At 41.0% G+C, this 23,023-nt stretch overlaps 1 protein-coding gene across 1 annotated transcript in view; it reads left to right on the top strand.

Annotated features, from left to right (window-relative positions):
- tspoap1 (TSPO associated protein 1) overlaps positions 1-23,023 on the top strand; it is a gene marked incomplete at its 5' end in the record, with an annotated part of 59,126 nt that overhangs the window by 18,410 nt on the left and 17,693 nt on the right. Inside the window, 17 exons of the mRNA XM_083910569.1 lie at positions 1,834-1,941; positions 2,826-2,954; positions 4,001-4,177; positions 5,185-5,370; positions 11,647-11,814; positions 14,380-14,463; positions 14,574-14,663; positions 15,173-15,295; positions 15,390-15,494; positions 15,723-15,773; positions 16,380-16,412; positions 18,010-18,190; positions 18,535-18,639; positions 19,077-19,282; positions 20,797-20,903; positions 20,996-21,105; positions 21,381-22,256. Coding sequence (XP_083766695.1) covers positions 1,834-1,941; positions 2,826-2,954; positions 4,001-4,177; positions 5,185-5,370; positions 11,647-11,814; positions 14,380-14,463; positions 14,574-14,663; positions 15,173-15,295; positions 15,390-15,494; positions 15,723-15,773; positions 16,380-16,412; positions 18,010-18,190; positions 18,535-18,639; positions 19,077-19,282; positions 20,797-20,903; positions 20,996-21,105; positions 21,381-22,256 — 2,839 coding nt within the window. The remainder of the gene's footprint in view (positions 1-1,833; positions 1,942-2,825; positions 2,955-4,000; positions 4,178-5,184; positions 5,371-11,646; positions 11,815-14,379; positions 14,464-14,573; positions 14,664-15,172; positions 15,296-15,389; positions 15,495-15,722; positions 15,774-16,379; positions 16,413-18,009; positions 18,191-18,534; positions 18,640-19,076; positions 19,283-20,796; positions 20,904-20,995; positions 21,106-21,380; positions 22,257-23,023) is intronic.

Consider the following 23,023-nt stretch of genomic DNA (forward strand, 5'->3'; position numbering starts at 1 on the left):
CCAGTCATGTCCAGAGTGTGCACCAAGTACAGTTCCTGTATATGGCCTAACTTCCACTCTTAAAATCCCCATTAGGAGTTTTGAAGACACACATGTCCACATTCCTGAGCGTCATGAACGCAGTTTGTCATCAGGATGCATTAGAGTCCGCCACCTTACCTGATATCCTCAGTTATTTTCATTTCTCAGTGCGTATAGTATACACTGATGTATTTGTAGCCACATCCACAATAATAACACTTCTATCATGTGCTTCCTTTTTTCTACAAGTTCAAATATTATTTCATGTTCCAGTAGCCTAAATAGTTTCATTCAGCTTCCCTACACACCTTGTGGACCCTAATTAAGGGTCTCGTGTGGTCATAGGAGATGCATTCGGGGTGCATTGTAATGCTCCATGTGAACAGTTGTACTTAGTGCTGTCCACATGCACTGGCATCACTGAAGACAGATGTTAATGCCAGGTCTGAACGGGGCCTTTGTCACCGTTCAAAGTGACCACAGCTGTCTCCGAGCAGGATTCCCTTTCTCAGCAATAATTGCTTTCCTCTTTTCCCCATCCTCTCACTTCCAGCAGATCTGTTTGTCATGTCTGTCCATCTGCTTTCACTGCAACCATTCTGTCAATGCGTGCCAGGTCTTCTAGATCAGCTCTAACACACACAGGCACTGATGCACTCTGGCGTCTCCACTTCCACATTTCCTCCACATGGACGATAAACACCCATGACAGTCTAGATTCCCACATTGACTATCTGCCACGTTGACGACTGCCGTGTGCTGTCTTGCCCTCACATAACAAGCTTATTAGCACATGAAACCCTCAACACGTTTGCTGTTTTCAGTACAAGACATAATGACATAAGTTAAATACAGCAGCTTTCATCACAGCCCACAAAACCCAAGTTTAAAACACACCTACACTTGTTACATGAAATGAGACAAAAACCAATGCTACGGAGGGTGAAATCTTACTTTTTAATTCAATGAGATTTCAGATTTTTCCTGCTGTGTTCGTCTTTGCTCCTCCCTTCATAATGAGATGTGAGAGCAGAGCAGCGTTCTCATGCTGAGTCAGAATGGTGTAATAGGTGTTCAGAGCCAGTGGTTACACTGATTGAGTTGTTCTAATGAAAAGCTTCTCTGTCAGCATCTATTAGTTATTGCTATGTAACGGAGCTGGCCCAAGGCCTAAGTGGACTAAGCACCTTGAGGATTTCATTATTTTTATTTTATTGTTTGTGCACGGTGATGTGAGTCAGTGAGTCTTTTGCACATTTTACATACTGTAGTTTTCAGACAAAAGTTCTTTATACATTTTGTACTTAAACCACTTTATTATCTTGTTAAAGTTCCATCTCTTTATTATTTCAGTATTTCTTTTCATTTGGTATTGGCCGTACAAATATTTAATGATAATTTATCATTTATTAAAGTTTATTTTTTTGTTGGTGTCTAATTATTGTTGCACTTCAAAAAAAATCAAAACTAGTTAAGTTTGTTCATTTTTATTAGGCTGACACCATATTCGCCTCTTAGTATTGTGCCATTTTGTATACCATAATAATATATTATATATAGATAATTTTTCTGAGATTGCTTCCATTTAAAATGTAAGTCAATATAAGGATAAGAACATGCCAGGCTGGCATTGATAAAGGGCCCCAAAATGAAGCCTCATGAAGGTTTGGGTCGGCCCTGCAACGTAAACACAGCAGAGCAAGAAACTTTCATGTAACTGACACTGGGACATGATTCTTTAAAATGAATAATCATTTCAAAAATAGCAGACAGTAAAACTGTGCATCTGTTTTTCTTGTTCTCATTTTCCAGAACGGCACTGACTGTGGGTTGTTGGTCCGCCAAAACTCGGAACTGTTGCGAGCCCTTGATGAGCTGGAGAAGACATGCGCCACACTGAAGGAGGAAAATGCCCTGCTGGTAAGACTAAATATAGCATTTCATCTTAACTTCTGACAAAGTAGGCCAGGTGCACACACACAGGGTGACTAAAGCATCTGTGTGCAAATTCTTCTGTTAGATTCTGTAACTTGCCCATTTATTTATTCAGCATATAAATAGGTGACTATTGTGTGACTTTTCCATTATACAGTTCTAGCACTACTCAACTTGCCTCAACTGTTTGTTTTTCCTTTTTCTTTATAAAGCGATGCTGCTCAACAGCGCCACCAAGTACTGCACATCCTGCTGAACGATTAAATGGTTTAATCAACAATTCCTGAAAAACATTAACCTTTTGTAACCGTTGTATATGTATGTTAAAGTTGGGTTTATTGCAGGGAAAAATAGGGACTTTGCTTTGTATCATGTACCTAATAACAAGTGAGTGTATATTTGTATCAATTACTGACTCGATCTGCACTGTGTCAGTTCTAGTTGCCATCTGGTGCAATCAGAATTTTATTTTTAGGCTCTGTCTTAACCCAGTTAATTACAGAGTCTAATTACATTTAAATGACACTAGTTCTGCTCCAGCAGTCGCAGATCGCGCTTTCTTTTTGAGGCTTTAATTGTTCATCCCACAGTTGTTTGCACACTATTCAGAATGATGTCTTAATTTAGTAATTTGGTAAAAGCAATGGGTTTAGTCTCTCTTTCCCTCTTTCTTTTCTCATGGACTTGCTTTCCTTGCTCAGTGTGAGGGGATCTCCATCAAGTAATCTAATAACATGATTCAGATTACTATTAAATCGCTAAAACATGTTTTTCATAACAATATTGGTGTGACCTTCTTGTCTGGCGTGGTTGTGTTGGTATTTGCTGCAGGCGTTGTCTGATGATAATTTTTCTTCCCCTGTGTTTAGCGGAAGAGCAGCGCCCCGGAGACCGAGGAGAAGGTCAGGCGGCTGAGGAGAAAGAACACAGAGCTGGCTGTTCTTGCGAAGAGGCTGGAAGAAAGAGCTCGAAAACTGCAGGAGGCCAACCTCAAAGTGGTATGCCACACAAATAAAAACATAACATCTCCACAGTGGGCCACTGATGTGTGTGCCTGCACCCCTGACCCAAATGCACCACCATCAAAGTCATCATAATAATCTCCAGTAATTAGTTCAATTGAATAGTTGAGCATATGATGAATGGGAGCCCTGTTTTCAACTACAAGCACCCTTTTGAATAATTAAATGCATCACGAGAATAGCTACAAGAACTCTTCATATGAGCTGAACCTCGACAGAGACCTAAATATCAACCTATGTTTTTAACATAAAAGATAAGATGGTGATAACTTTTAGTAATATATTGAAGTCCCTCTCTATGAATGCATTTATTTTGTTAGAAATGGAGGACATCTGAGAAAACAGGCAGTTTAATACAGATGGTGCTGATGGTAAAAAAAAAAAAAAACACTCACAGTAATATTAGCAAAGCATATGCTGTATCGTCAGATCCATGACTGATTTTCAGTATAGCTGGTAGAAATAGTTATGCAGTGTTTTTGTCTGCACCTTTTTTTGTCTACAAAAACATTTTTACATTTTTCCCAGATTAACAGTAATGGAATCTACTTTTTTGAGTTGTAATGAAAGCTAAAGTGAGGAAACAGACATATTCATCATCACAGTGTACCACTATATAGCTGTCAGTTGAAGGACCACCTACCTACTGTCTGTCTGTCTGTCTTGGCTCCTGTTTATTCTGTGTGCACCTGTTCCCTGCTCACCTCCTGTTGCTCTCTCAAGGACAACTCAAAGTAGTCTGGGTTGATAAATGTTTGAGTCCAGTCGTATTAATTAAGCAAATGAATGCCAATATTTGAAGAAAGGTTGGAGGAAATGGATTAAATATTGAATATAAAGCCTTTTTTTGACATTTACAAACTGTGAAGGTCTTTAACTTTCTTTTCCTCTGTTTACCTTGTAATATTTATGTGTATGTACAGTATATATGAACATTTGTTTATTGGAGATTTAAATGTGCTGATAATAAGCAAATAATGTGGTACAAAGTGGTTCACTATCCTCTCTTTTCTCTCCTGCAGGTCAATTCCCCATCATTGATGAGACCCGGCTCGGTGGAACAGTACAAGAGGGCGTTTGCGCGCCAACGAGCTCGCGACCTTGCGCAGCACACTGATGCACTTCTGTCTAAGGACAAAGAGATTGCTGCCCTACAGCAGGAGTGTAGAGAGCTAGAGGCACGACTGGGCACCACGAAGGTAATCACAACCGGGCATGAGCAAACTAAGTGGCTGCTTGTAGTAGTGTGTCATAGCCAGTGATGTGTGGAGAAAAACAACAACATCTTAATGAAATCTAGATATCTTTAGATATATTTAGACATCTAGATACTGTTTAGCTTACATTATTTGCTTTTATTTTATAGTTGAAGTTTGCTCATGCACCAGTTGACACACACCAGTAGCTACAACTTAGATGCGGCTTCTGCTATTTCGTTGTATCTGAAGCATTTACTGTTCCTGAACAATGAAAATAAACACTTTCTATTCTAAGTTTTATTCCAAGGACCCCATAAATTCTTGGCCATGCAACTAGCACTAGCACTAACTTGTTCCCTTAGCATTAATGCTGGTCCAGAAGCTAAACCTAAACTCGTTCTTGCCTGAGGAATGGATCAGTGCAGACCACTGTTATTCATTAAAATTAATGACAATCCTCAATTTTTTAACTTGATGCTTCACTCTTTCACAGTCACCACATCACCACCCCTCTCATTATTCATCCCCACCACTGGCTCATAACGCCACAAGCTCGCTCTCTGCTGGACAACATTGGTAGCACTCATCCTAACTCCCTACTAAGCCCATATTACAAAGGCTGCGTCACTGCTGATGCACATATGACTGTGCAGGAACAGGCTGCCTTTCTTAGTGCCTGTTCTTAATTACTGGTGCAGTGACTCGACAGCTCGTACTCCTGAATATGAACATCTGTTGTTTTACACAGTGAAGGGTTTAGATATGCATGGATGGGATGGCGGTGATAAGGAGGAAGAGTCAAGTACTTCACACTAGATGATCAGTAAACACATCTAAACACAAAGGAAAAATCAAAAGAAATAGATTATAATTCACATGCCTACAGATGCATTGAGATTATTATTCATTTCTGTAACTACAATTGAAATTACATTAGAACTATTAATACATAATTGATGACATCACTATCATATGTGTCTTTACTACATGTGCATATGTCTGCACAGGGCTCCCCCGCTCCATCTGCAGGAGTGGAATTTGAGAAGCTTCTGCGGGAGTCTCAGAAGGAGGTGCTGCGGCTCCAGAGGCAACTGTCTGTCACATCGTCCACGCAGCAGCACCAGAACCAGAGGCCAGAGCCCAGCGGCTCAGAGAAGTGTGGGGAAACTGCGAGTGAGGAGGTGGAGGAGAAGGTACAGTCAGTCACCCCCTAATATCAAAGCACAGGCTGCACAGCACAGCTTTACACTGAACCCTGGTGGTCATTATGCACTTAAATAAGGGAATCATATCCAAACATATCCAACATAAACATTATTGGTAAAAATAACTGGCAGTACCATTTTAGCCATAAATGACAAGCCCCATGTTGTGTTGTTTTATTAATATTCGACTAGAAACGGCACAAATGAATGGATATTCACATTTAAATGTACCAAATTGTAGCTGTAACCAAAATGTGAATGCAACAAAATCAGAAATGATTTTTTTTACAGCTCAGTCTGAGTCCCACACTGTGTTGACAAGTTGACCTAAGTCGATGTAAGGCATTAAAAACAACTGATGGGCTGGCATTTACAAACACTACATTACACACACTAGATCGTGCACACATATTGCACTCATACATTGGATCACTGATGATGTTTTGGACTGCAGTTTAGTTTGGGATTATACTTTTTCCTGGAACCTAGTGTAATGTTTATGTTGGCACTGATGCTGCATTGCAGACAGTGTTATATAATGGCTTCCTGTTGGACTCGGAACTAATCTGCCACAAGCCATAATGATATGATTCCAATTCTTGAACTTGGGCCTGATCAAAGTTGCCACAGTCACACACACACACTCTCTCTCTGCATATCGATCTCCTGTGAATTGAAAAGTGTAATTTCACCAGTGTCTTTTAGAGAGGTACATTTCATTGCTTCAATTTGTGGTGAATTATTGTCAGTTTACACAATAACTTGCTGTTTTTTTGGGAACATTTCCCACTGCTTGTGAAGTAGAGTAAAACTATCTGCCCATGGAGCACAAATGAGAATACCGATTGTGGTAATCTCTCGTTTGTGGGACACACACACACACACATGCACTTCCAGTGGCGCACACCCAGAAATGGGCCATGTTGTGTGAACTCTAATCCCCTCTAACAACAGAATGGTACAGTCCAGTAATCCTCTCTCTGTTGCTACGGCAGCGGTGAGAGGGTTTTGGACGGTAGGTAAGACTCCAGCCGCACTAAAGTCTTTTTCTATCTCGCCCTGCTCTGGATAACTAGCAGGTAAAGGGAAGCCTTGACGTTGCCACAGATCACACAAAAGGGGGTAGGTTGTCTTTACGAGTCTCGTTGTCTCCGTGTGTGTCGGTCTCTGCGGCTCAGTGTGCGAGTTATCCTCGGCTAACTTTCTGTGCGTTTGCTTGGATTTGAGGCTAAAGTGGTGCAGGAGTCAAAGTTGAGACTTAACACTGAAAACTAATCAGTGTCACGATGAAAGCTGGGTGTGAGGGAATTGACACAAGGCTGCAAGCGATGCATTTGTGATACTTGTTAAACCACCAGCTCATCATGAAAGATTATCAGTATGTTGCAGGCATGTTGGTGCAACAATATGACCTGCAGCAAAGGCGGGTGTTTTTGTCGGATTAATTTAATCAAATGTGTTTATAATGAGGCTGCCAATTTTTCTCCTCCATTAGAACGATGGGACATGGGACGTTGTGGTCAAGGACACCCTTTTAGTTTTGTAACACTCAAATGTTTTGGAGCCTCCAGATGTAGAATTTGGCCAGACTGACTTGGTAACAGTGTGTTTGATCAGTGGACATCGATATGCTCTGTATTAAAAAGAAAATTAACAGCCAGGCCAATCCATTAAGGTGCTTTTAAAGGAAGTGATCCAGTTACCCGTTTCAGTAGTCTGCAGGGATTATACCAATGTGCTTATGGCATTCAGGGCCTGCTGAATGGGATCTGGCTCTGCTTTAGTACGCATGGGCCCAGGGTGTACTTGATCCTTCACTATACATGGACCACATAGGAGTGAAGTGTCCACCGTGGCACCTTAGTGTGTGAGGCAGTGACAGGGAGTCAACTGATTTCAAAAACACATGCAGTAGCACCTGCTGCGGCCTCAGACTCCCGATGTCTTCATGAAGCCATTTATTTATAATGAGTTTTTTGCATCCTGCAGGATTCACATGTTTACTCAGTATTTGCAGCATATATAGCATTTTTATAGATGCATTGTAAATGTTATTTTTAAACCAGTAGCACAGCAGCTCACTCTCAAGTGATAAAGTTTGTGGTACTGGGACTCAGAGGCTAACAATCACATGTGGAATCTAAAAAATCTAAAAAGGAAGTAAACATTTCACAAAATTGCAGGTCATTAAATGCATCACTGCATAATAGAGGTATGCATATAGGTATGCATTTCTAACATGTTATATGATAATATAAAATGTTATAAGATCAATGTCCTAAATCTAAAAGTTACGACAACCAGTCTTATCAACTCATTCTCACTCATTTAAACCACTCCATTGGCTGCAGGACCCAATATATTTGTTTGCAGTGTAAATGTATTTAAATAGCACCAGTCATTAAATATTAGTGTAAAAACACACTTTTATAGTACTAAATATGCTAGTGTGTGTTTGTTTTTTTATTACTCTTCAATTATTAGCCTTTTAAAGCTGTTATCGAGATATTAAACTAAGCTAACCGTAGCATTAGAGAACCCAATATGACTGACGATAAATCTTTTTCACTGTGTAATAAGTGTCATGTTATCGTTAGGAAATCAGCCTCATGATACTAATGATTTGTAAGCCCTACACGCTACAAATTCCCTACAAAGTCATTAAAATGAGACTTTATTACAGCAATCAAAGCAACTTTATCCTGCACATGAATGCCACTATGATTTATGTTTTCAAATTATAGTTATTTTATAGTTTTTTTTATTATTGTTATTACTATAGTTATACACTAAACCAACAAAAATTGGTAACTCCTGAGTCTGTGTGGTCCGAGTTCATGTCCTAGTCTAATCCTTCATTCATTATTATAATATGTTATTGTCTTGCCTTGATGAAAGTGGTCAAAGGTCATTGATGTTTCCTCCTCCCCTCAGAGGCTCATGCTCTGAAGAATATTGTTTTCTCCTTTTTGCAGGATAATTGTTTATTTATACTTTAATCTGCTCAAACCTGCTGAAGAGATAAGTCATTGGTGGGTTTCTATCAGCCTGTTTTTATACATATTTTGATTTGGACATACAAACTTAAACGTAAAGACACAAAAAACAACCGTTTACACACTAACTGCCAATATTCACTTAACAGTGGATAGAAACACACATACAATATATGGGAGTTTTCTTTTCCCAAATTATGGAAAATGAAATTCAAATGTGGGGAAACATTTGACAACTCAATGTTCATATGAAAGCCATAGAAATGTTAATATGTGCAATGAAACTACCCTGACATTAGTTATATTTGAAGTTAATAATGTCAGATTAGCTTTTTAGCTCCTGTATTTTACTCTTTGTAATAGCATTTAGCAAAAATATGTAGAGCAATAAGATAATGTGCCAAGTAACCATTGCAATAAATTGTTGCCTATGTTTTGTGCATCAAAGAGGAGAAAACCCTCACTCTTTCTGTTTTAAAAGTATAAGAAATGTGGTTTTAACATTCCACTCGGTTACATTTCATCCATTTGAGAATATCGTCTCAAACACAGACTCCAGGTTAGTGTGTTGGCACAAAAACCTTTGGAATGATTGTTAATAGCTTAAGCTTTGGTCTAATGCTCTCTCTACAACGGTCCCTTTAGTCCTCATAGCATTTTATAAACGAGGCATTACGTAATATCCCCCCGTGCTCATTCGTCAAAAGCATGTCAGAATTATATCACACATCGCCTAAACCCTGATTATATTTGCTTTGAACTTATCATAGCTCCTCTAACACAAATTATTGCTCTTTTTTGACTGGTGTGATGTCGGGATTTTTTTAAATGTAGGCTATAATGAATCAGAGAGTATTAAGAAAAGGAAAAGACTTGCAGTTATAGTGGAATAATGGATGAAATTGTTGTGGTTTGTTCAACTTTGCTTTCCTGGCTAATGTTTCAATCACTGCTACATTGAACACACACATACACACACCAGTGGATTAGTATGATCATTAGCTGCAAGCAAATTAAGAATTCCAAGAAAACGTCACTGTTAACCATGTCGAGTCAAATAAAGATGGACAAAACTACATCACTTGTTAAAGGCCCTCAAACCTGTGCACTGTTTTTTGTGCAGGGGCCAATAGAAGTGTTGGTGCCTCCTGCTGGCCGTTACTAACACTATCCAGAAGATAAACTAGGAACTTTTACAGACACGCCTCTAAATATGTGCTGATACCTAAGTAACACAACAACTCAAAGATGTGTCATGTTAAGATATATTACTGAACACATTGGACACTTTTTTTCATAAATACAATTCATTGATTTACCCATGGAATAGCCTCAGAAGGGCGAAATATCAAGATCAGTTGGAGTACTCACAGGAGAACATGCTTTTCCATTGAAATCGAAGAGAGGGAGAGAAACTCAAACGAGGCTGAGCTCAGACCCAGTGGAGGAGCAGGAAAGACATCACAGACCAAATACTGTTATTGTATGATGGGCCAAATGAGTTTGACACAAGTACTCTATGTAATCAACCTCATGTTGAGGGTTTTCTGTCCTCTGCTTGGGCATACTGCTAAATGCTAAACAAATGACAGATGTGGCAGTTTAACTGTTCCACTGCAACTTCATGGATGAATGAGTATGTGTATCTCTTCTGTGAACCATCCAGCTCGTATGATTTGAGAAATATAAGCCAAAAAAAAACCACAATTTACTATCCTATATATACAATATTATTTTTATTATTTTTTCAAAGACAATTTGTGTTGTTTAATTTCCTTTTCTTTCAGTTTTTTTTTCCTGATGTAATCTGAAACAAATTCTCTAAATTGGTTTTGCCAGGGTTCCTCAATCCTGATACTGACTCATTCTTTTGAATCGGGTGTGTCAGAGCAGGGAAACATCTAAAACATGCAGGACCAGGATTGAGAAACCTTGGTTATGGGATTTGTCTGATTTATATGACCTCCTGTCACTACAGTCTATGAATTTGCGCTGTTTCGTGTTATATCAATTATTTAACAAGCCAGAACAAAACTGAAATCTCGAGAGATATGCCTAAATGAACAATTTTAAGGAAGTAGAGTGCACGTGGCTGAGTGCCTTTGATCCTGTTAATGGGTCACGGCCTTGGCTGCACTAGCACAGTTTTACTCTGAGCCCTAAGTAGGTTTGCTCTAAAATTAGCTACTGATTCCTGATTCTTAACCCCTCACCAGTGTCAGCCTGTCCCCCACCCAGATCCCAGTTTTCCAAGCCACGCATGCTATCAAGATTAATGTATAGCTGCTAGTAAAATAAAACACATAAAAGACATTCATACATAGCCTAATTACAAATGTTAATGACAGACTTCTTGCTAATGAGCTCCAGTCGTGTTGCAGGCTGCAGGGATTCCCCCTGGATTATTCGCTGATTGTACTTGGACCACTGGGAAGGAGGCTTGCCGCTAATCCCTCACTCACAGCAGGGGGGCGTAATGTTTAAGGCCACATTATACTTCTCCGACTGCGTATGCGTTATCCGTCTGCGTCACCACGGAGACGCCTCGAGCATTTATACTTCTGCGTCGTGGTGACGGACACTCGCTGCAATTTCCCGCCCGATCAGTAGGGGTCGCTGCGCAAGGTTGTTGTGCTTCTGGCTACAGTGAGCAATGGCGTCCGAGAAAGAAAGAGAGAGAAAGACTGTTGTTGTTGAAAAAGTGGCCGTTTCTCACTTTTCTGTGTCACGGAACGCAGTTTTAAGATAATTTGAGGCGAGAAATTGGCCATTTAGAGTCTAAACATGTGCTGTGTGTGTTAAGATATGACGTATTTATAGTTCGGCAGCGGTGTTATCGGCGGGGATCAGCTCCGCCTCTGTCAGGACGCCCGGAGCGCACTGAGAGCCGGCACAGAGCAGCTTAGCTCAGCCTGTCCTGAGGACCAATCGCAGCTCTTGCCGTCTCCGTAGTCCCTTGACGGAGTGACGGACACTTAAAAAATATTCCGTGCACCCGGAGACGACGCAGAGGCTCTTCGACAGGTTCTGCGTCGACGCAGAGGACTCTGCGTAGCTACGCAGAGCACTTTACGCAGAAGTATAAATTGGGCTTTAGTGTCGCAGTTCAGTATCACAATCACACATTTGCTTCCCTCTCACCAGCTGGTCATGTTTTATTTTGGATCCGAACACAAGTTGTTTATAATAACATCACATTGAATATTGTTTTCTTTTTTTGTGTTAAGTTAAGCTCTGTAAAGTGAATGAATATTCCTGTCCCTGTCAGGCTGTAGGAGAGACCCCATGTGTGGCATTAGATGAAGCTCCGTCCAGACGTGAGAAGACTCCCAGTGAGGAGGAGGAGTCGGGGCTGCGAGTAACGCCCCCGCCGGGCCTCAGCCCAACCCCCTCCCATCAGGAGGAGCACATCGAAGAGCAGCGCCTTGAGTTTCTGGTGAGAGCGTCTTCTATTATGCTAATACTTCAAAATTCATTCATTCATGAAAGGCGGGATACACCCTGAACAGGTCACCAGTCCATCACAGGCCACAGGTTTATTAAATATTACTAAGAGTCATGTCTATACATGAATTTCCAGGCTGTGACTAAGCTGACTGCTACTGAAGGAAATACCCGGGTCACAGTTGTTATATAATGTGGAGATTAATTTTATAATCACTAATTATACAAGTGAGCCTTGTGTCTTATGTCGGGATCAGAGGACACAAATTCAGGACAATTTTCAAGCATTTTGGTCCATTATGAACGTTGGGAACGATGAATGATGTTAGCTAGCTAGTTACATTTTTTTTTTATATTACTCTGCCTAGTGACAACTCCATGCCCCACCTCCCCAGTGATGTATTAGCTTTGATGATGAGCTTGCGCAGTGTCGTGAATGATGACTGTTCGGTGGGTCATACTCATAGTGTTGTCAGTCCCCAAACAAGACACGACAAAAATTCATGCCACTGTCTGGTGACATGGTGACTATCGTGAAAGACACGATATCGTGTAGTTTGATCCCGACATTAGACAGACCACAGTCCCCTCTCAGTCTTGTTGTATAGATTTTATGATATTACAACTGAAATTCATACCTATACAGCTGAAAACACCTCGTAGTAAAGGCAGAACTGATTTATGAAGAAATGGTGTCAGTATCAGTGTCATTGTCTGTGTCATCAATATCGGAGGTATGTGATTCAAAACAAACACAAAAAGCTTAAATCACCAGAATTTGAGGATCACTCATCATTTCATGATTGTACCAACATTGCACTGACTTCACTAATCTCACAAGTCAATTACATTCAGAAAAGCTGGTAGTGTTGTTTTCCAGCAGTGTGAAGAGTGTTGCAAGTTGATGTATCAGTATCTGTATCAGATTTCTCTGCCAAGTCGAGCTGCAGAAAATAAGCCTTTTGTTTTCAGTATCTAAAACACAACTGAGCTGGACTAGCGCTGTCTTAATTGACTTAAACATTAACAGAGAATGCTGAAAATAGCTGCTATGTAGCCTGATTGTTTTTATTTTTAGTTTGTTAAGAGGTTCTGAAACTTACATCATAGATTAACGAGCAATCTGTCCTCAAGCATGACTGAGACATTTAGGAAAGTGAGATCTCAGACAATGGGATTTCTGAGATGCGTTTAATGAGTTACAGTGTTGGACAAAGCCAAGCAGCTGAGTAAACACTGAACTCTGAATAATGTACACTTATTTCTCACAGAATGAAGGCTGGCTTTCTATCTATGAGATCTGCAACTATGGATGGATTTCCATCATTGTGCCAAGTGAAAGTGTTTTGGTCTACCACCACCAAATCTCCAATAAATAATTACATAGCCAATGACTACCATGCTATCAGTAAGCTAGCAAGAATGAGAAACATAATGCCATTTTCTGACGTATGGTTATGATATTAGTTTTAAGTCAAGATATAAATTGTTCACACTTTGTATGCATTTTCTTCTACTAGAGGGTCTTTGACGCAAAACAATAACAAAAGACCTAGATTGATTATGTCGGGAGTGTGGGTTCATGGGAACTGCTGTTTAGTTTGGTTTCCCTATACTTTTGTGCTTTAGGGGGTGAGCTGTAGCAATGGCATACGTCAATTAGTTGTCATCATCCATTTGTGACAAATACATACAACAAAAGGGAAAAAAAATATCAACATTCTGGCGAACTCGTTCTACCAAATGTTTCCACAGATTGATAAAAATGGAACTGTTTATTGTCGTGTGTGCAATTTGAGAATTGCATTTATTTAAATCGTCCAGCCCAAATTCTGAGTCACTCAATTCAATTTGTTTAGCACAGAATCACAACATACGCTATATGTAGGTACTTTGCATAGACATCATCAGAAACCAAGCAGATGCATGCTCATTGTGTGAATTACACAATGAGCATGCATCTGCCTCGATCGGTTGGGGTGAAAGGGAAAAAAATGGGTGACAGAGAAAAGACAATTAAGAGATTGAGAAAAAAGATGATAAAAAAACTAAAATCTGTTCAAAAATAGCTAAATTGGATCCACCATAAATAAATAGTTCACAACCAGACATGGCAGTTCTGCAACATTATTCATTTAAAGCTCTTGACAGAGACACTATCAGACAATTGTTTTTGTCTTGCTGTGTGATCACTCTGTGTCCAGTACATGATATTTTCCAATCAGCTCATGGTGGTCTTTACTGCAATTAGCCTGTCTGTTCAGTGGCGTCCCCCCCTCACAGTCACAGTGGTAATACTCGACTCAGGTCCAGTGGCCTTGCTGAAATAAGCTGATTTCTCCTATGCTTGTCCTACATGTAAGCTGCATTTAGAATAATTAAAGGATGCTAAGCTTTCTAATACCTCATTGCTGTCATGTCGGAGGTCAAAGCCAATGTATCGAGCATTACTGTATGTAAAAGCAAACCATGTGCCATTACATTACATACGTATAGTGTATCCTGCTGTTCTGTTCTGTTTAAGCCATGTTAAGAGCTGGGTGTGTCGTTTGTTCAGGAAAGTGAGCTGAGCAAGAAGAGAAAAGAATGTGAAAACCTTGAGCATGAAGTAAAGAAGCGACAGAGGATATGTCTGGATTTGGTAAGTAGTCTTCTCGCTCCAGCATTTTCTTCTCAAGCTGTTTGAATAGTGATGATTTTGGGGGATATAGGTTTTTTCCAGTTGAATCTGAACTTGTGGTTTTGTCAAAGGAGAGCCAGCTTGAGGATGAGCGAGGCAAAAATGAGCAACTAAAGGAGGAGGCAGATCTCCTCAGGAGGAAGGCACAGCTGCTCGACCAGGTCAGTGTCTCCCAAACTCTGTCAAGCTCCATCTCATTTTAACCAACAAAGCTGAAAGCTGAGAAGACTTTAGTGATGTAGTCTGAGCACAACAAAACTTCCATCCATTGTCTCCCATTTTATCCTCCACATGAGGGTCGCAGGGGTGCTGGTGCTAATCCCAAGCTGACATAGGGCATTTTGGGACAGGTCATCAGTCCATTGCAGGGCCAACACCAGACAAACAACCATACTCCCACATTCACACCTACGGTGTCCAATTGACCTCTGCATGTTATTGGACTGAAAGAAAAGAAAACCCCACACACACGGAAACTCCATGAAGAAAGGCCCTTGTCTTTTTGTTGCAGCAGTGCTAACTACTACTCTGCCATGTGGCCCTTCACTACAAATCTTCCTAAAATCAAATGAACTACTCAGTATAATTCAGATGTAAAAGACTGATAGGAACAATGACAAACACTTAATTGAAACTGGTCCTATTCTCTAACCCACTGTTGATTCTCCAGACTCGGGCTGAGAATGAGGAGCTGAGGGAAGATCTCTCTGAAGTGACCGCTCAACACAATACAGTTCTCGAGGAGAACCAGAGACTCCGTGCCAAACTGGAGAACCTAGATCAGGTCCTTAAGGTAACGGACACTCAGTTTCACTTCTTATTGGCTACTAAAAAAAATACGGTAATTTAAATGAAATATTTTTGTTATGTCGTGTTTTTCTGAACAGCATATGCGAGAGGTCGCCGAGCGAAGGCAGCAGCTGGAACTGGAACATGAGCAGGCACTGGCTATCCTTAAGTTCAAGCAGGATGAAATCAAACGGTTACAGCGGGTAAGAGCCGCAGCCTCCTGTGTACTCTGAATGAAACACTTAGAAGCCCATATTTTCTCTTAGCCTAATTATGGGAAAATGGGTGGGCTCATCCAGCAGGAGGCAACCTCTGGGCTCCTATAAAGAAAACAAAGAGATTTCACGAGAGATCAACAGAGGTCGCTGTGCTCTGCATTCGATTTTTATGACCCAACATTACACTGACTTTAATGTCTTTTTAATCATCAGGCTCAGTTATTTGCCAAGAGGGAGCATGAAGGAGTGGTTCAGATGCTGGAGGTGAGTTTGTATGACACCACAGTGACTGCTCATCAAAAAGAAAATACATTTGAATGTTTTCATACTGTACAATACTTTTATTACCACATAATTAAGCCCTGAGATGCTTCTAGTACTGTAGGATGATGTCCCAAATAAAAAAAAAACAATATAGTGTTTTATAAAACCACACAAAATCATTTCAGACTGCACAACCACATCTGCCTGTAAAAAAATTGAATGTAAAGTGTAAAGTAGACAAGAGACAAAAGGCATCTTATTGCAGCTGGAGTACATCCAGTACTGTGCACCTGGTGGAGAAACTGTTAGAGGCAACACTTTTACTTTTGTTGCACTGATGGGCCTAAAAATAACTTTTGAACAGATGGCTTCTCTGCTCTTCTGGGACTTTTTGTGAGCGTAACATACTTCGAATTTGAAATCAGCAAAGTGAATCTGTGACAGTTGAAGTGCCCGTCTTTCTCACGAGCAGCTGATTTTGAATGATGGGGGGGGGGGGGGGAGAAAGACCACAAAGAAAACTCTGAATTTTGAAGTCTGTTGATGAGTGTGTCTATCTGTTGTATGTGCATTTTGTTGCTAAAAGTAGTGTGTATTTTATTTTAGGAGTTGACTCAGCTTGTGTTGCGGAGGGAGCTGGTAGAGTATAGTTGCTCATGTTTGAAAAACTGCTCGCTTCCTTCCTCTCTTGCATTTGTTTCACTCACTTTTCCTTCCTCCTGTCAGTTGAAACCCCAGAGCATCACAGGAGAAAGTCTCTTTTCTTTGCTCTTCAAGAGTCTGAGCGTTTGTTGCCAAGTCACCAGAAAACTTTCACTCAATCTGTTAAAAAACATTCCTTGAATGATTATAAGGAACGCATGTGGTCATGCAAGAGCAAAAGACACGTGTTGGCGGCCGAAAGACTGGCTCCCAACAGCGACTCTCCCATTGACCTGGACTCAGACTTCTGTGTTTCTACTGTATTAATATACTTTCTATCCCAGATTCAAGCATGTTTTTATGTTTTCCCCTTTCTGTTACCGTCTCGCTAACCAGAGTACACTGGACTGCATGCAGGTAATGTTAACCTTTAACCTGCTTGACCTACCAAATTAACTATCTTACTGCCACGAGCAGTGTGATAATTAATTATGTAGAAACAGAAAACCCCAGTTTCAGTAATTGTATTAAAATCTTTAAAATGTACAAATTTTTACACCATTTATTTATTGTAATTTTAGCAATCAGTCAGACTTTCATAAATGCTTCCTGTGGCCACATACGCTAATTTAAGACAGTTGTTTTTCGGTTACTACATGTATATTGTGTCATTCGCACTGAGCACTCGCACCATACTAGTCATGCTGTGTTGTTATTTAATCTTATTTCACCTGAGTTAATTAGATCTTACATAAACCCGCCATATCAATAAGTCAGATAACTTTTCTGAGTCCTTTCTCCGAGTGCCTCTGTGCATATGAACAGTTCAGCTCAGTTGTAGCCAGATAACAGTTGACTGCAGGCTCTGGTTTTGCGTAGGTGAGAGCTAACAGGAAATGTTGTTCACAGACAGTTTCATGCAGAGGCTTATGTCAGATCAGCCTGCCAGGAAACTCCGACCACAACCGGATGTGAAGTCAGCCACATATAGAAAGGGGCCACCGACGCCAAACTCTGTAGCTTTTCTGGCAAATAACACTGTGAATTGACTGTGTTGCAGTGTAAAACAGTGGCACAACAAATAACTTTGTGTAACCTGTTTTTCTTTGCACCTCTGGCTTTTACCGCTGTGCTGTCACACCAGAAAACTACCTGCCTTTACTTCCCTCCCGTCTTCTTCCTGTTGAGTGTGTAATTGTGTGTTTTTTGTGTTTGCAGCTGTAACCTTAGCGTCTTTCCCAATTCTAACCTCAGAATGGAATACTTAATTTATTATTACTTTATTATTTAATTCAATATGTATGCAAAAATGCATTTACTTTATATTATGATGTTCCGTAAAAACACTCTAATAAAATATGTTTTATGTTTTCATAATGCATTATAATTGATAGATACGATCAATCTGTCTTATGCTTACACGGTTAGATGATTCATGTACAGTATTATAGGATTTTATTATAGTATAAATGCATTATTGTACATTATTATAGTAGTAATCCTGAATTTATGACATCATGTGTAAAACTAGTGAATGTTTCCTTTTTAAATGGGTTTATTTTGTGTTTGGTTGTTTGTTGCACCTCGTGCATAGTCAAAGGTACGAGAACTGGAGGATAAATGTCGCAGCCAGAGCGAGCAGTTTGGCTTGCTGTCCCAAGAGCTGGAGAAGTTTCGACTACAGGCTTCGAAGGTGGACCTGGCCAGCTCGACCCTCCTCAACAATCCCAGCCTCTCTGTTCTGACCAATGGGGTGGGCCTGACCACAGAGCGAGGTGAGCCTCACCATCACAGACATGTACTTGTATGATTAAATAAAACAATATTAACCAACTTGATTGCAGGAATAGATGATAGATGACTCTGAGAACAATATTTGCCATAATCCATCTTGTTTCAGGATGACTTTATAGTTCAATCATTGTCAAACGGGTAATTCAACCTCTATAGTCTGTGATAATCGGATCTTTTCAGTTCCAAGGATAATCTGGTCACTGAAAGAGGAAATGCGTCCAGGCAAAAACAAGAACGCAGTTCCACTCAAAGCTGCCTTGAACATAACAAGAGTGTGTACAGTGTGTATCCAACCTCTTTCTCCTACGCTGTTCATGTGTTTTAGACTGCACTGATGGCTCATGGGATATGGTGTCTCTGGGTGAAATAGCCTTCTGGAGTCTCGAGGGAGGTGACACTCTCTCCTGCCCCGAGGGTAATGATCCGCTCGGTACGCTCTCCGTCTAACCGTTATTCATAACATGTGTCGGACTCACCGCCATAAAAGCACGGCATGTTCTAACCTGTCATCTCACCCACACTGTCAAAGTCCAACAAATGTGGGCAGAGCCTGTCTGTAATTCTCACCATCACATGAGGGTCAGAGAGAGAATGTCTGTGGCCCGTGGAAACCAGTTAAGCCCTTTAACACCGCTGGTGTGACACACGTTGCCACAACTTAGAGTGCCCTCTGACCTCAGACAGATGGAGGCAGGATTTTTCCCTCAACTGTTTAATCAGTCAACCTTGAGCCTCCTGCATGTCAACCAATGACCCTCACCCACCTAGCTGCTCACGGATTGAAGCAGGTTAACCAGCGAGAGGGCTGGAGGTGTCTGTTAGAGTCGTGGATTATGTATTATCTTCTCACTCCCTCTCTCCTATTAGATGTGGCAGCTGCAATGCGGATGGGGGCCACCCCCCATGCCGCGGGACTGTCCAGATTGGAGCGCTCGCCCGTAACCAGGCATCGCGAGTTGCCCACCATCAGCGTCAGCAAGTCGGCCTCTTCCTCCAGCAAGTCGGAGACCACGCACCTCACCCCCAAGTCTGACACGCACCTGAGTCCACACAAATCCAGTCCAACACATGAGGTACAATTCTATGAAAATCATCTTTGCTCATGTCATAATTCAGATGTTTTGTCTTTGTTTTTGTTCTAGATATTTTCTGGAATTTATTGTGTTCTCTAGCCCTCCATGTACTGAATAAGAAATGGACATAGCCTTCTTTTGAAAAGTGAAGCCCGAAGTCAGTTAATCTTTTCCTTAGTGTTCATGGCAATTAATCACTAGTTTCAGGTCTTCTTCAGTCGAACATGATGTCAGTTTTGTAATAGACAATAAGTCATGGCACATATGAGTACACCAGTGAGTGGACAGCTAGTTTTACGACTGAAAGACTATTTCCATTTCTACAAATTGTATGTTTTTATACCGTAACATGACCAGCCATTTAGTTTGGGCCAAACGGGTTGATTTGCTGGCGTACCTGTCACTCACTGACCTGCCTACCTGCACGGTTCACAATGGTAATGTTAGTAGTGTTTGTTGTGTAGTGTTTTCTTACAGGTGATTTGGGCATGATGCAGTCAGTATCATGCCTTATCAAGCTTCTAACAGTGTGTAGCAGAGAGAGCAGATAGGAGTCACAGCGGCCTGCTAATTCAACCTTTTTCAGACTATTTTTTACTTTGTTGTAGCATACATGTATGTAATATTTATTATACCTCATTGAACAACATCAGTAATGTTTTGCCACACTCACTGTGGTTGAAAGATATTGTTAGTGCTGTTACTTCTGGCTAGGTTGACTTACATTAAACTCAAATGGTTTCCGTTTGTGCTACATTTCATGTTTTGGTTAGTGTCGAACCTTGGCTGTTGGTTTGTGTAAAATGGTCCTTTGTGCTTTCAACATTACTGTTTTCTTTTTCCCTCTACATAGACAGACAGATAACTTATCAAGATTACTGAGACAGCTCCACATGAACACATAGATTGTGTGGATTTAATGGATTAAAAACCCTCCTCTTTGTCTTCTCACGCGAGCACAGGCGAAAGCTAAATACTCTTGAGACCATATTGCTCATACATAAGAGAAATTTGAATTTGGTGCCATGAGTTATTGTTTATAAACTGTCAGCCTCTGGTCTTGAGTGACAGGCAGGGAGGTGTTTTTTCCGTCTCATCACTTGTCTGACCACACTCATGTAAAGCTGATTTCTTTGTGTGTGTGTGTGTGTGTGTGTGAAATAATCCTCTGGCCATTGTGGATTATGGAGGTTATACAGAAGTAGTTGTAAGTGATTATCCTTAAAAGGGTTTTTTTTTTCCCAGGGAGCTATAAATATAGACTTTATTGTTGTATTATGTTGTTTTGTAGTTGGTATGGATGGAAATCAAACTCCACCATTTAAAAGGAGAAATAAACAGGCTTTCCAACAGCATGAGATTGCCAATAAGTTACAACAAATAAATAATGGACCAAACACACATTTCTTTACGTGTTGTGCAAAACATTTTTATTTAATTGTCTTCATTGCATTTGTGCATGCAGTTTTAACACCACATTCCCCTGTGCTTCATCCTGTGTTCCATGTTGTCAGGTGGACACTGCCAGTGAAGTAGAGGAGCTAGACATTGACGTGGCCCCGGCGCCGTATGCAGCCAGCAGAGGAGCAGCAAAGCTTCAGGTTTTCATTGCGAGATATAGGTAAGCAATACAGTAAGGGAGTCAACACATTACACCAACATTTTCCTATAATATGATGGAAATAAGCAACATGGAACATTTACTTGAAACAGCTATAATCCGTATGACGGCCCCAATGACAACCCTGAAGTGGAGCTGCCACTTACTGCTGGGGAATACATCTATGTGTATGGAGACATGGATGATGATGGCTTCTATGAAGGTCAGTGCTCAGTGTATTTTTGTTGTATCTACTTCAGGGCTGAACTATCGCTTGGTTTCAAATCAAAAATCTAAATTTTCTATCGTTTTATCTTAAAGAAGTGAAATTCAGAAGGCTTTTTTCTTTGTATTAGAGTATAGTAGCTTGACTAAAACATTAGATTGCAAATCAAATCAGAATTGCAATGTGCTCAATACCAGGAGCATTGCAATTACATACCGTATTTTACCTCTACTACTTAATATTCATGTTTTCTTGATTGTCTTTCCTCTCAGGTGAGCTGATGGACGGACGGAGAGGGCTGGTACCCTCTAACTTCGTGGAACGTGTATCGGATGACGATGTCATGAGCACTCACCCACCAGAGATGGGGGACATGTCCCATACCTCCCTGCTAGACAGCAGCCTGCACAGTGCCAGCCACCAGCATCACCTCCACATGAGTATCGGTGCCTCAGAAAGGACACAGGCCACTGCTGCCTCAGCCCCTGTCTCAGCCCCCTCAGATCCAGCATCGGCCTTGGCTGTCCCAGCCCCCCTCACCAACGGCCTGGACTTGGATTTGGAGGAGGTGGGCGTGGATGTTGTGCCTTACCCACGTAAGCTAACCCTCATCAAGCAGCTTGCCAAGAGCATCATCATTGGCTGGGACCCTCCGCTGGTGCCAGCTGGGTGGGGCAACGTGTGGAGCTATAATGTGTACGTGGACCAGGAACTGCGGTTGAATGTGCCCTTCGGTGCCCAGACCAAAGCAGTGCTGGAGCGGCTTGACATAAACCTCAAGGCCTACCGTGTGTCAGTGCAGAGCCTGACCGAGAAGGGCCTGTCAGACCAGCTACGCTGCAGCATGCTAGTCGGTCGGGATGTTTGTGTGGCGCCCACACAGCTGCGCGTCGAGAGAATCGCCGCCACCTCTGCCAACCTGACCTGGCTGCCCAGCAACAGTAACTATGTACACATTGTGTCCTTGAACGAGGAGGAGTGTGAGCTGGTGAAGGCTGGCTGCTATTCACTGTGCCTCAATGACCTCTTGCCCAGCTTGCAGTACACAGTCAAAGTGGAGGCACGACCACATCGCACACCTTGGGAATTACCCGTGGAGCGACGTGAACACAGAAGCACTACAATCACCTTCACCACACTGATGGCAGGTCAGGATGAAGCAGTTTCTCAACCAATGAATGTTCACGTCTTACACGTAGTCTAAAGCACTTCCTTTTTGACGATTCCTCTGCTGCCTCTGTCTAGTTCTTCACATAACAATGATCTTTAGTGTAGCACTTATTGAATTAGCATTATCAGTGCTTCAGTACATTTACCCCATGTGATGAATTTTTCAGTGCCAACTAAGATGTCTTATATGTGATACATATGCTTTGAAGCATATTTTCTTTTATGAAACAATCAATGGCATCTTCTGCCACACATACTGATTAAGTACTCCTTCCCACAATGCACTGGGCATAAGAACTTGGTTGGCTTGCATCAAATCATATCATTTTTGGATCGTCTCAAAACACAACATACACTCAATCTTAAGACACTTTGCTATCACACAATGAGCATTTATTGAAGAAATTAAAAACAAATTTTAACAGGAAGAAATCCATATTTAGTTTTAAAAAAAACTCAACTCAACATCATTTGTTGCCTTTGGTGCCATATACCCTAATTGCACTCCTAGGCAATACAAACACACATTATATTTTAAGGAACCTTAGGCCTGTATAGAACATATTTATGATGAATTTTATATGAGATGTCAAGTGAATTTCTCTTAATCATCATCCGAATGTGCTCTAGTTTCATGCCCACACTCTGGGAACTCAGGTATATGATTTCTAAATGTCTTACTGGCCCTGTAGAGTGTTAGACAGCAGTGTTAGACAGCGACTGTCTTGGTGAAATCATGTGCTCC

The sequence above is a fragment of the Microchirus variegatus genome, assembly GCF_963457635.1.
Source record: "Microchirus variegatus genome assembly, chromosome: 2".
NCBI lineage: Eukaryota > Metazoa > Chordata > Actinopteri > Pleuronectiformes > Soleidae > Microchirus > Microchirus variegatus.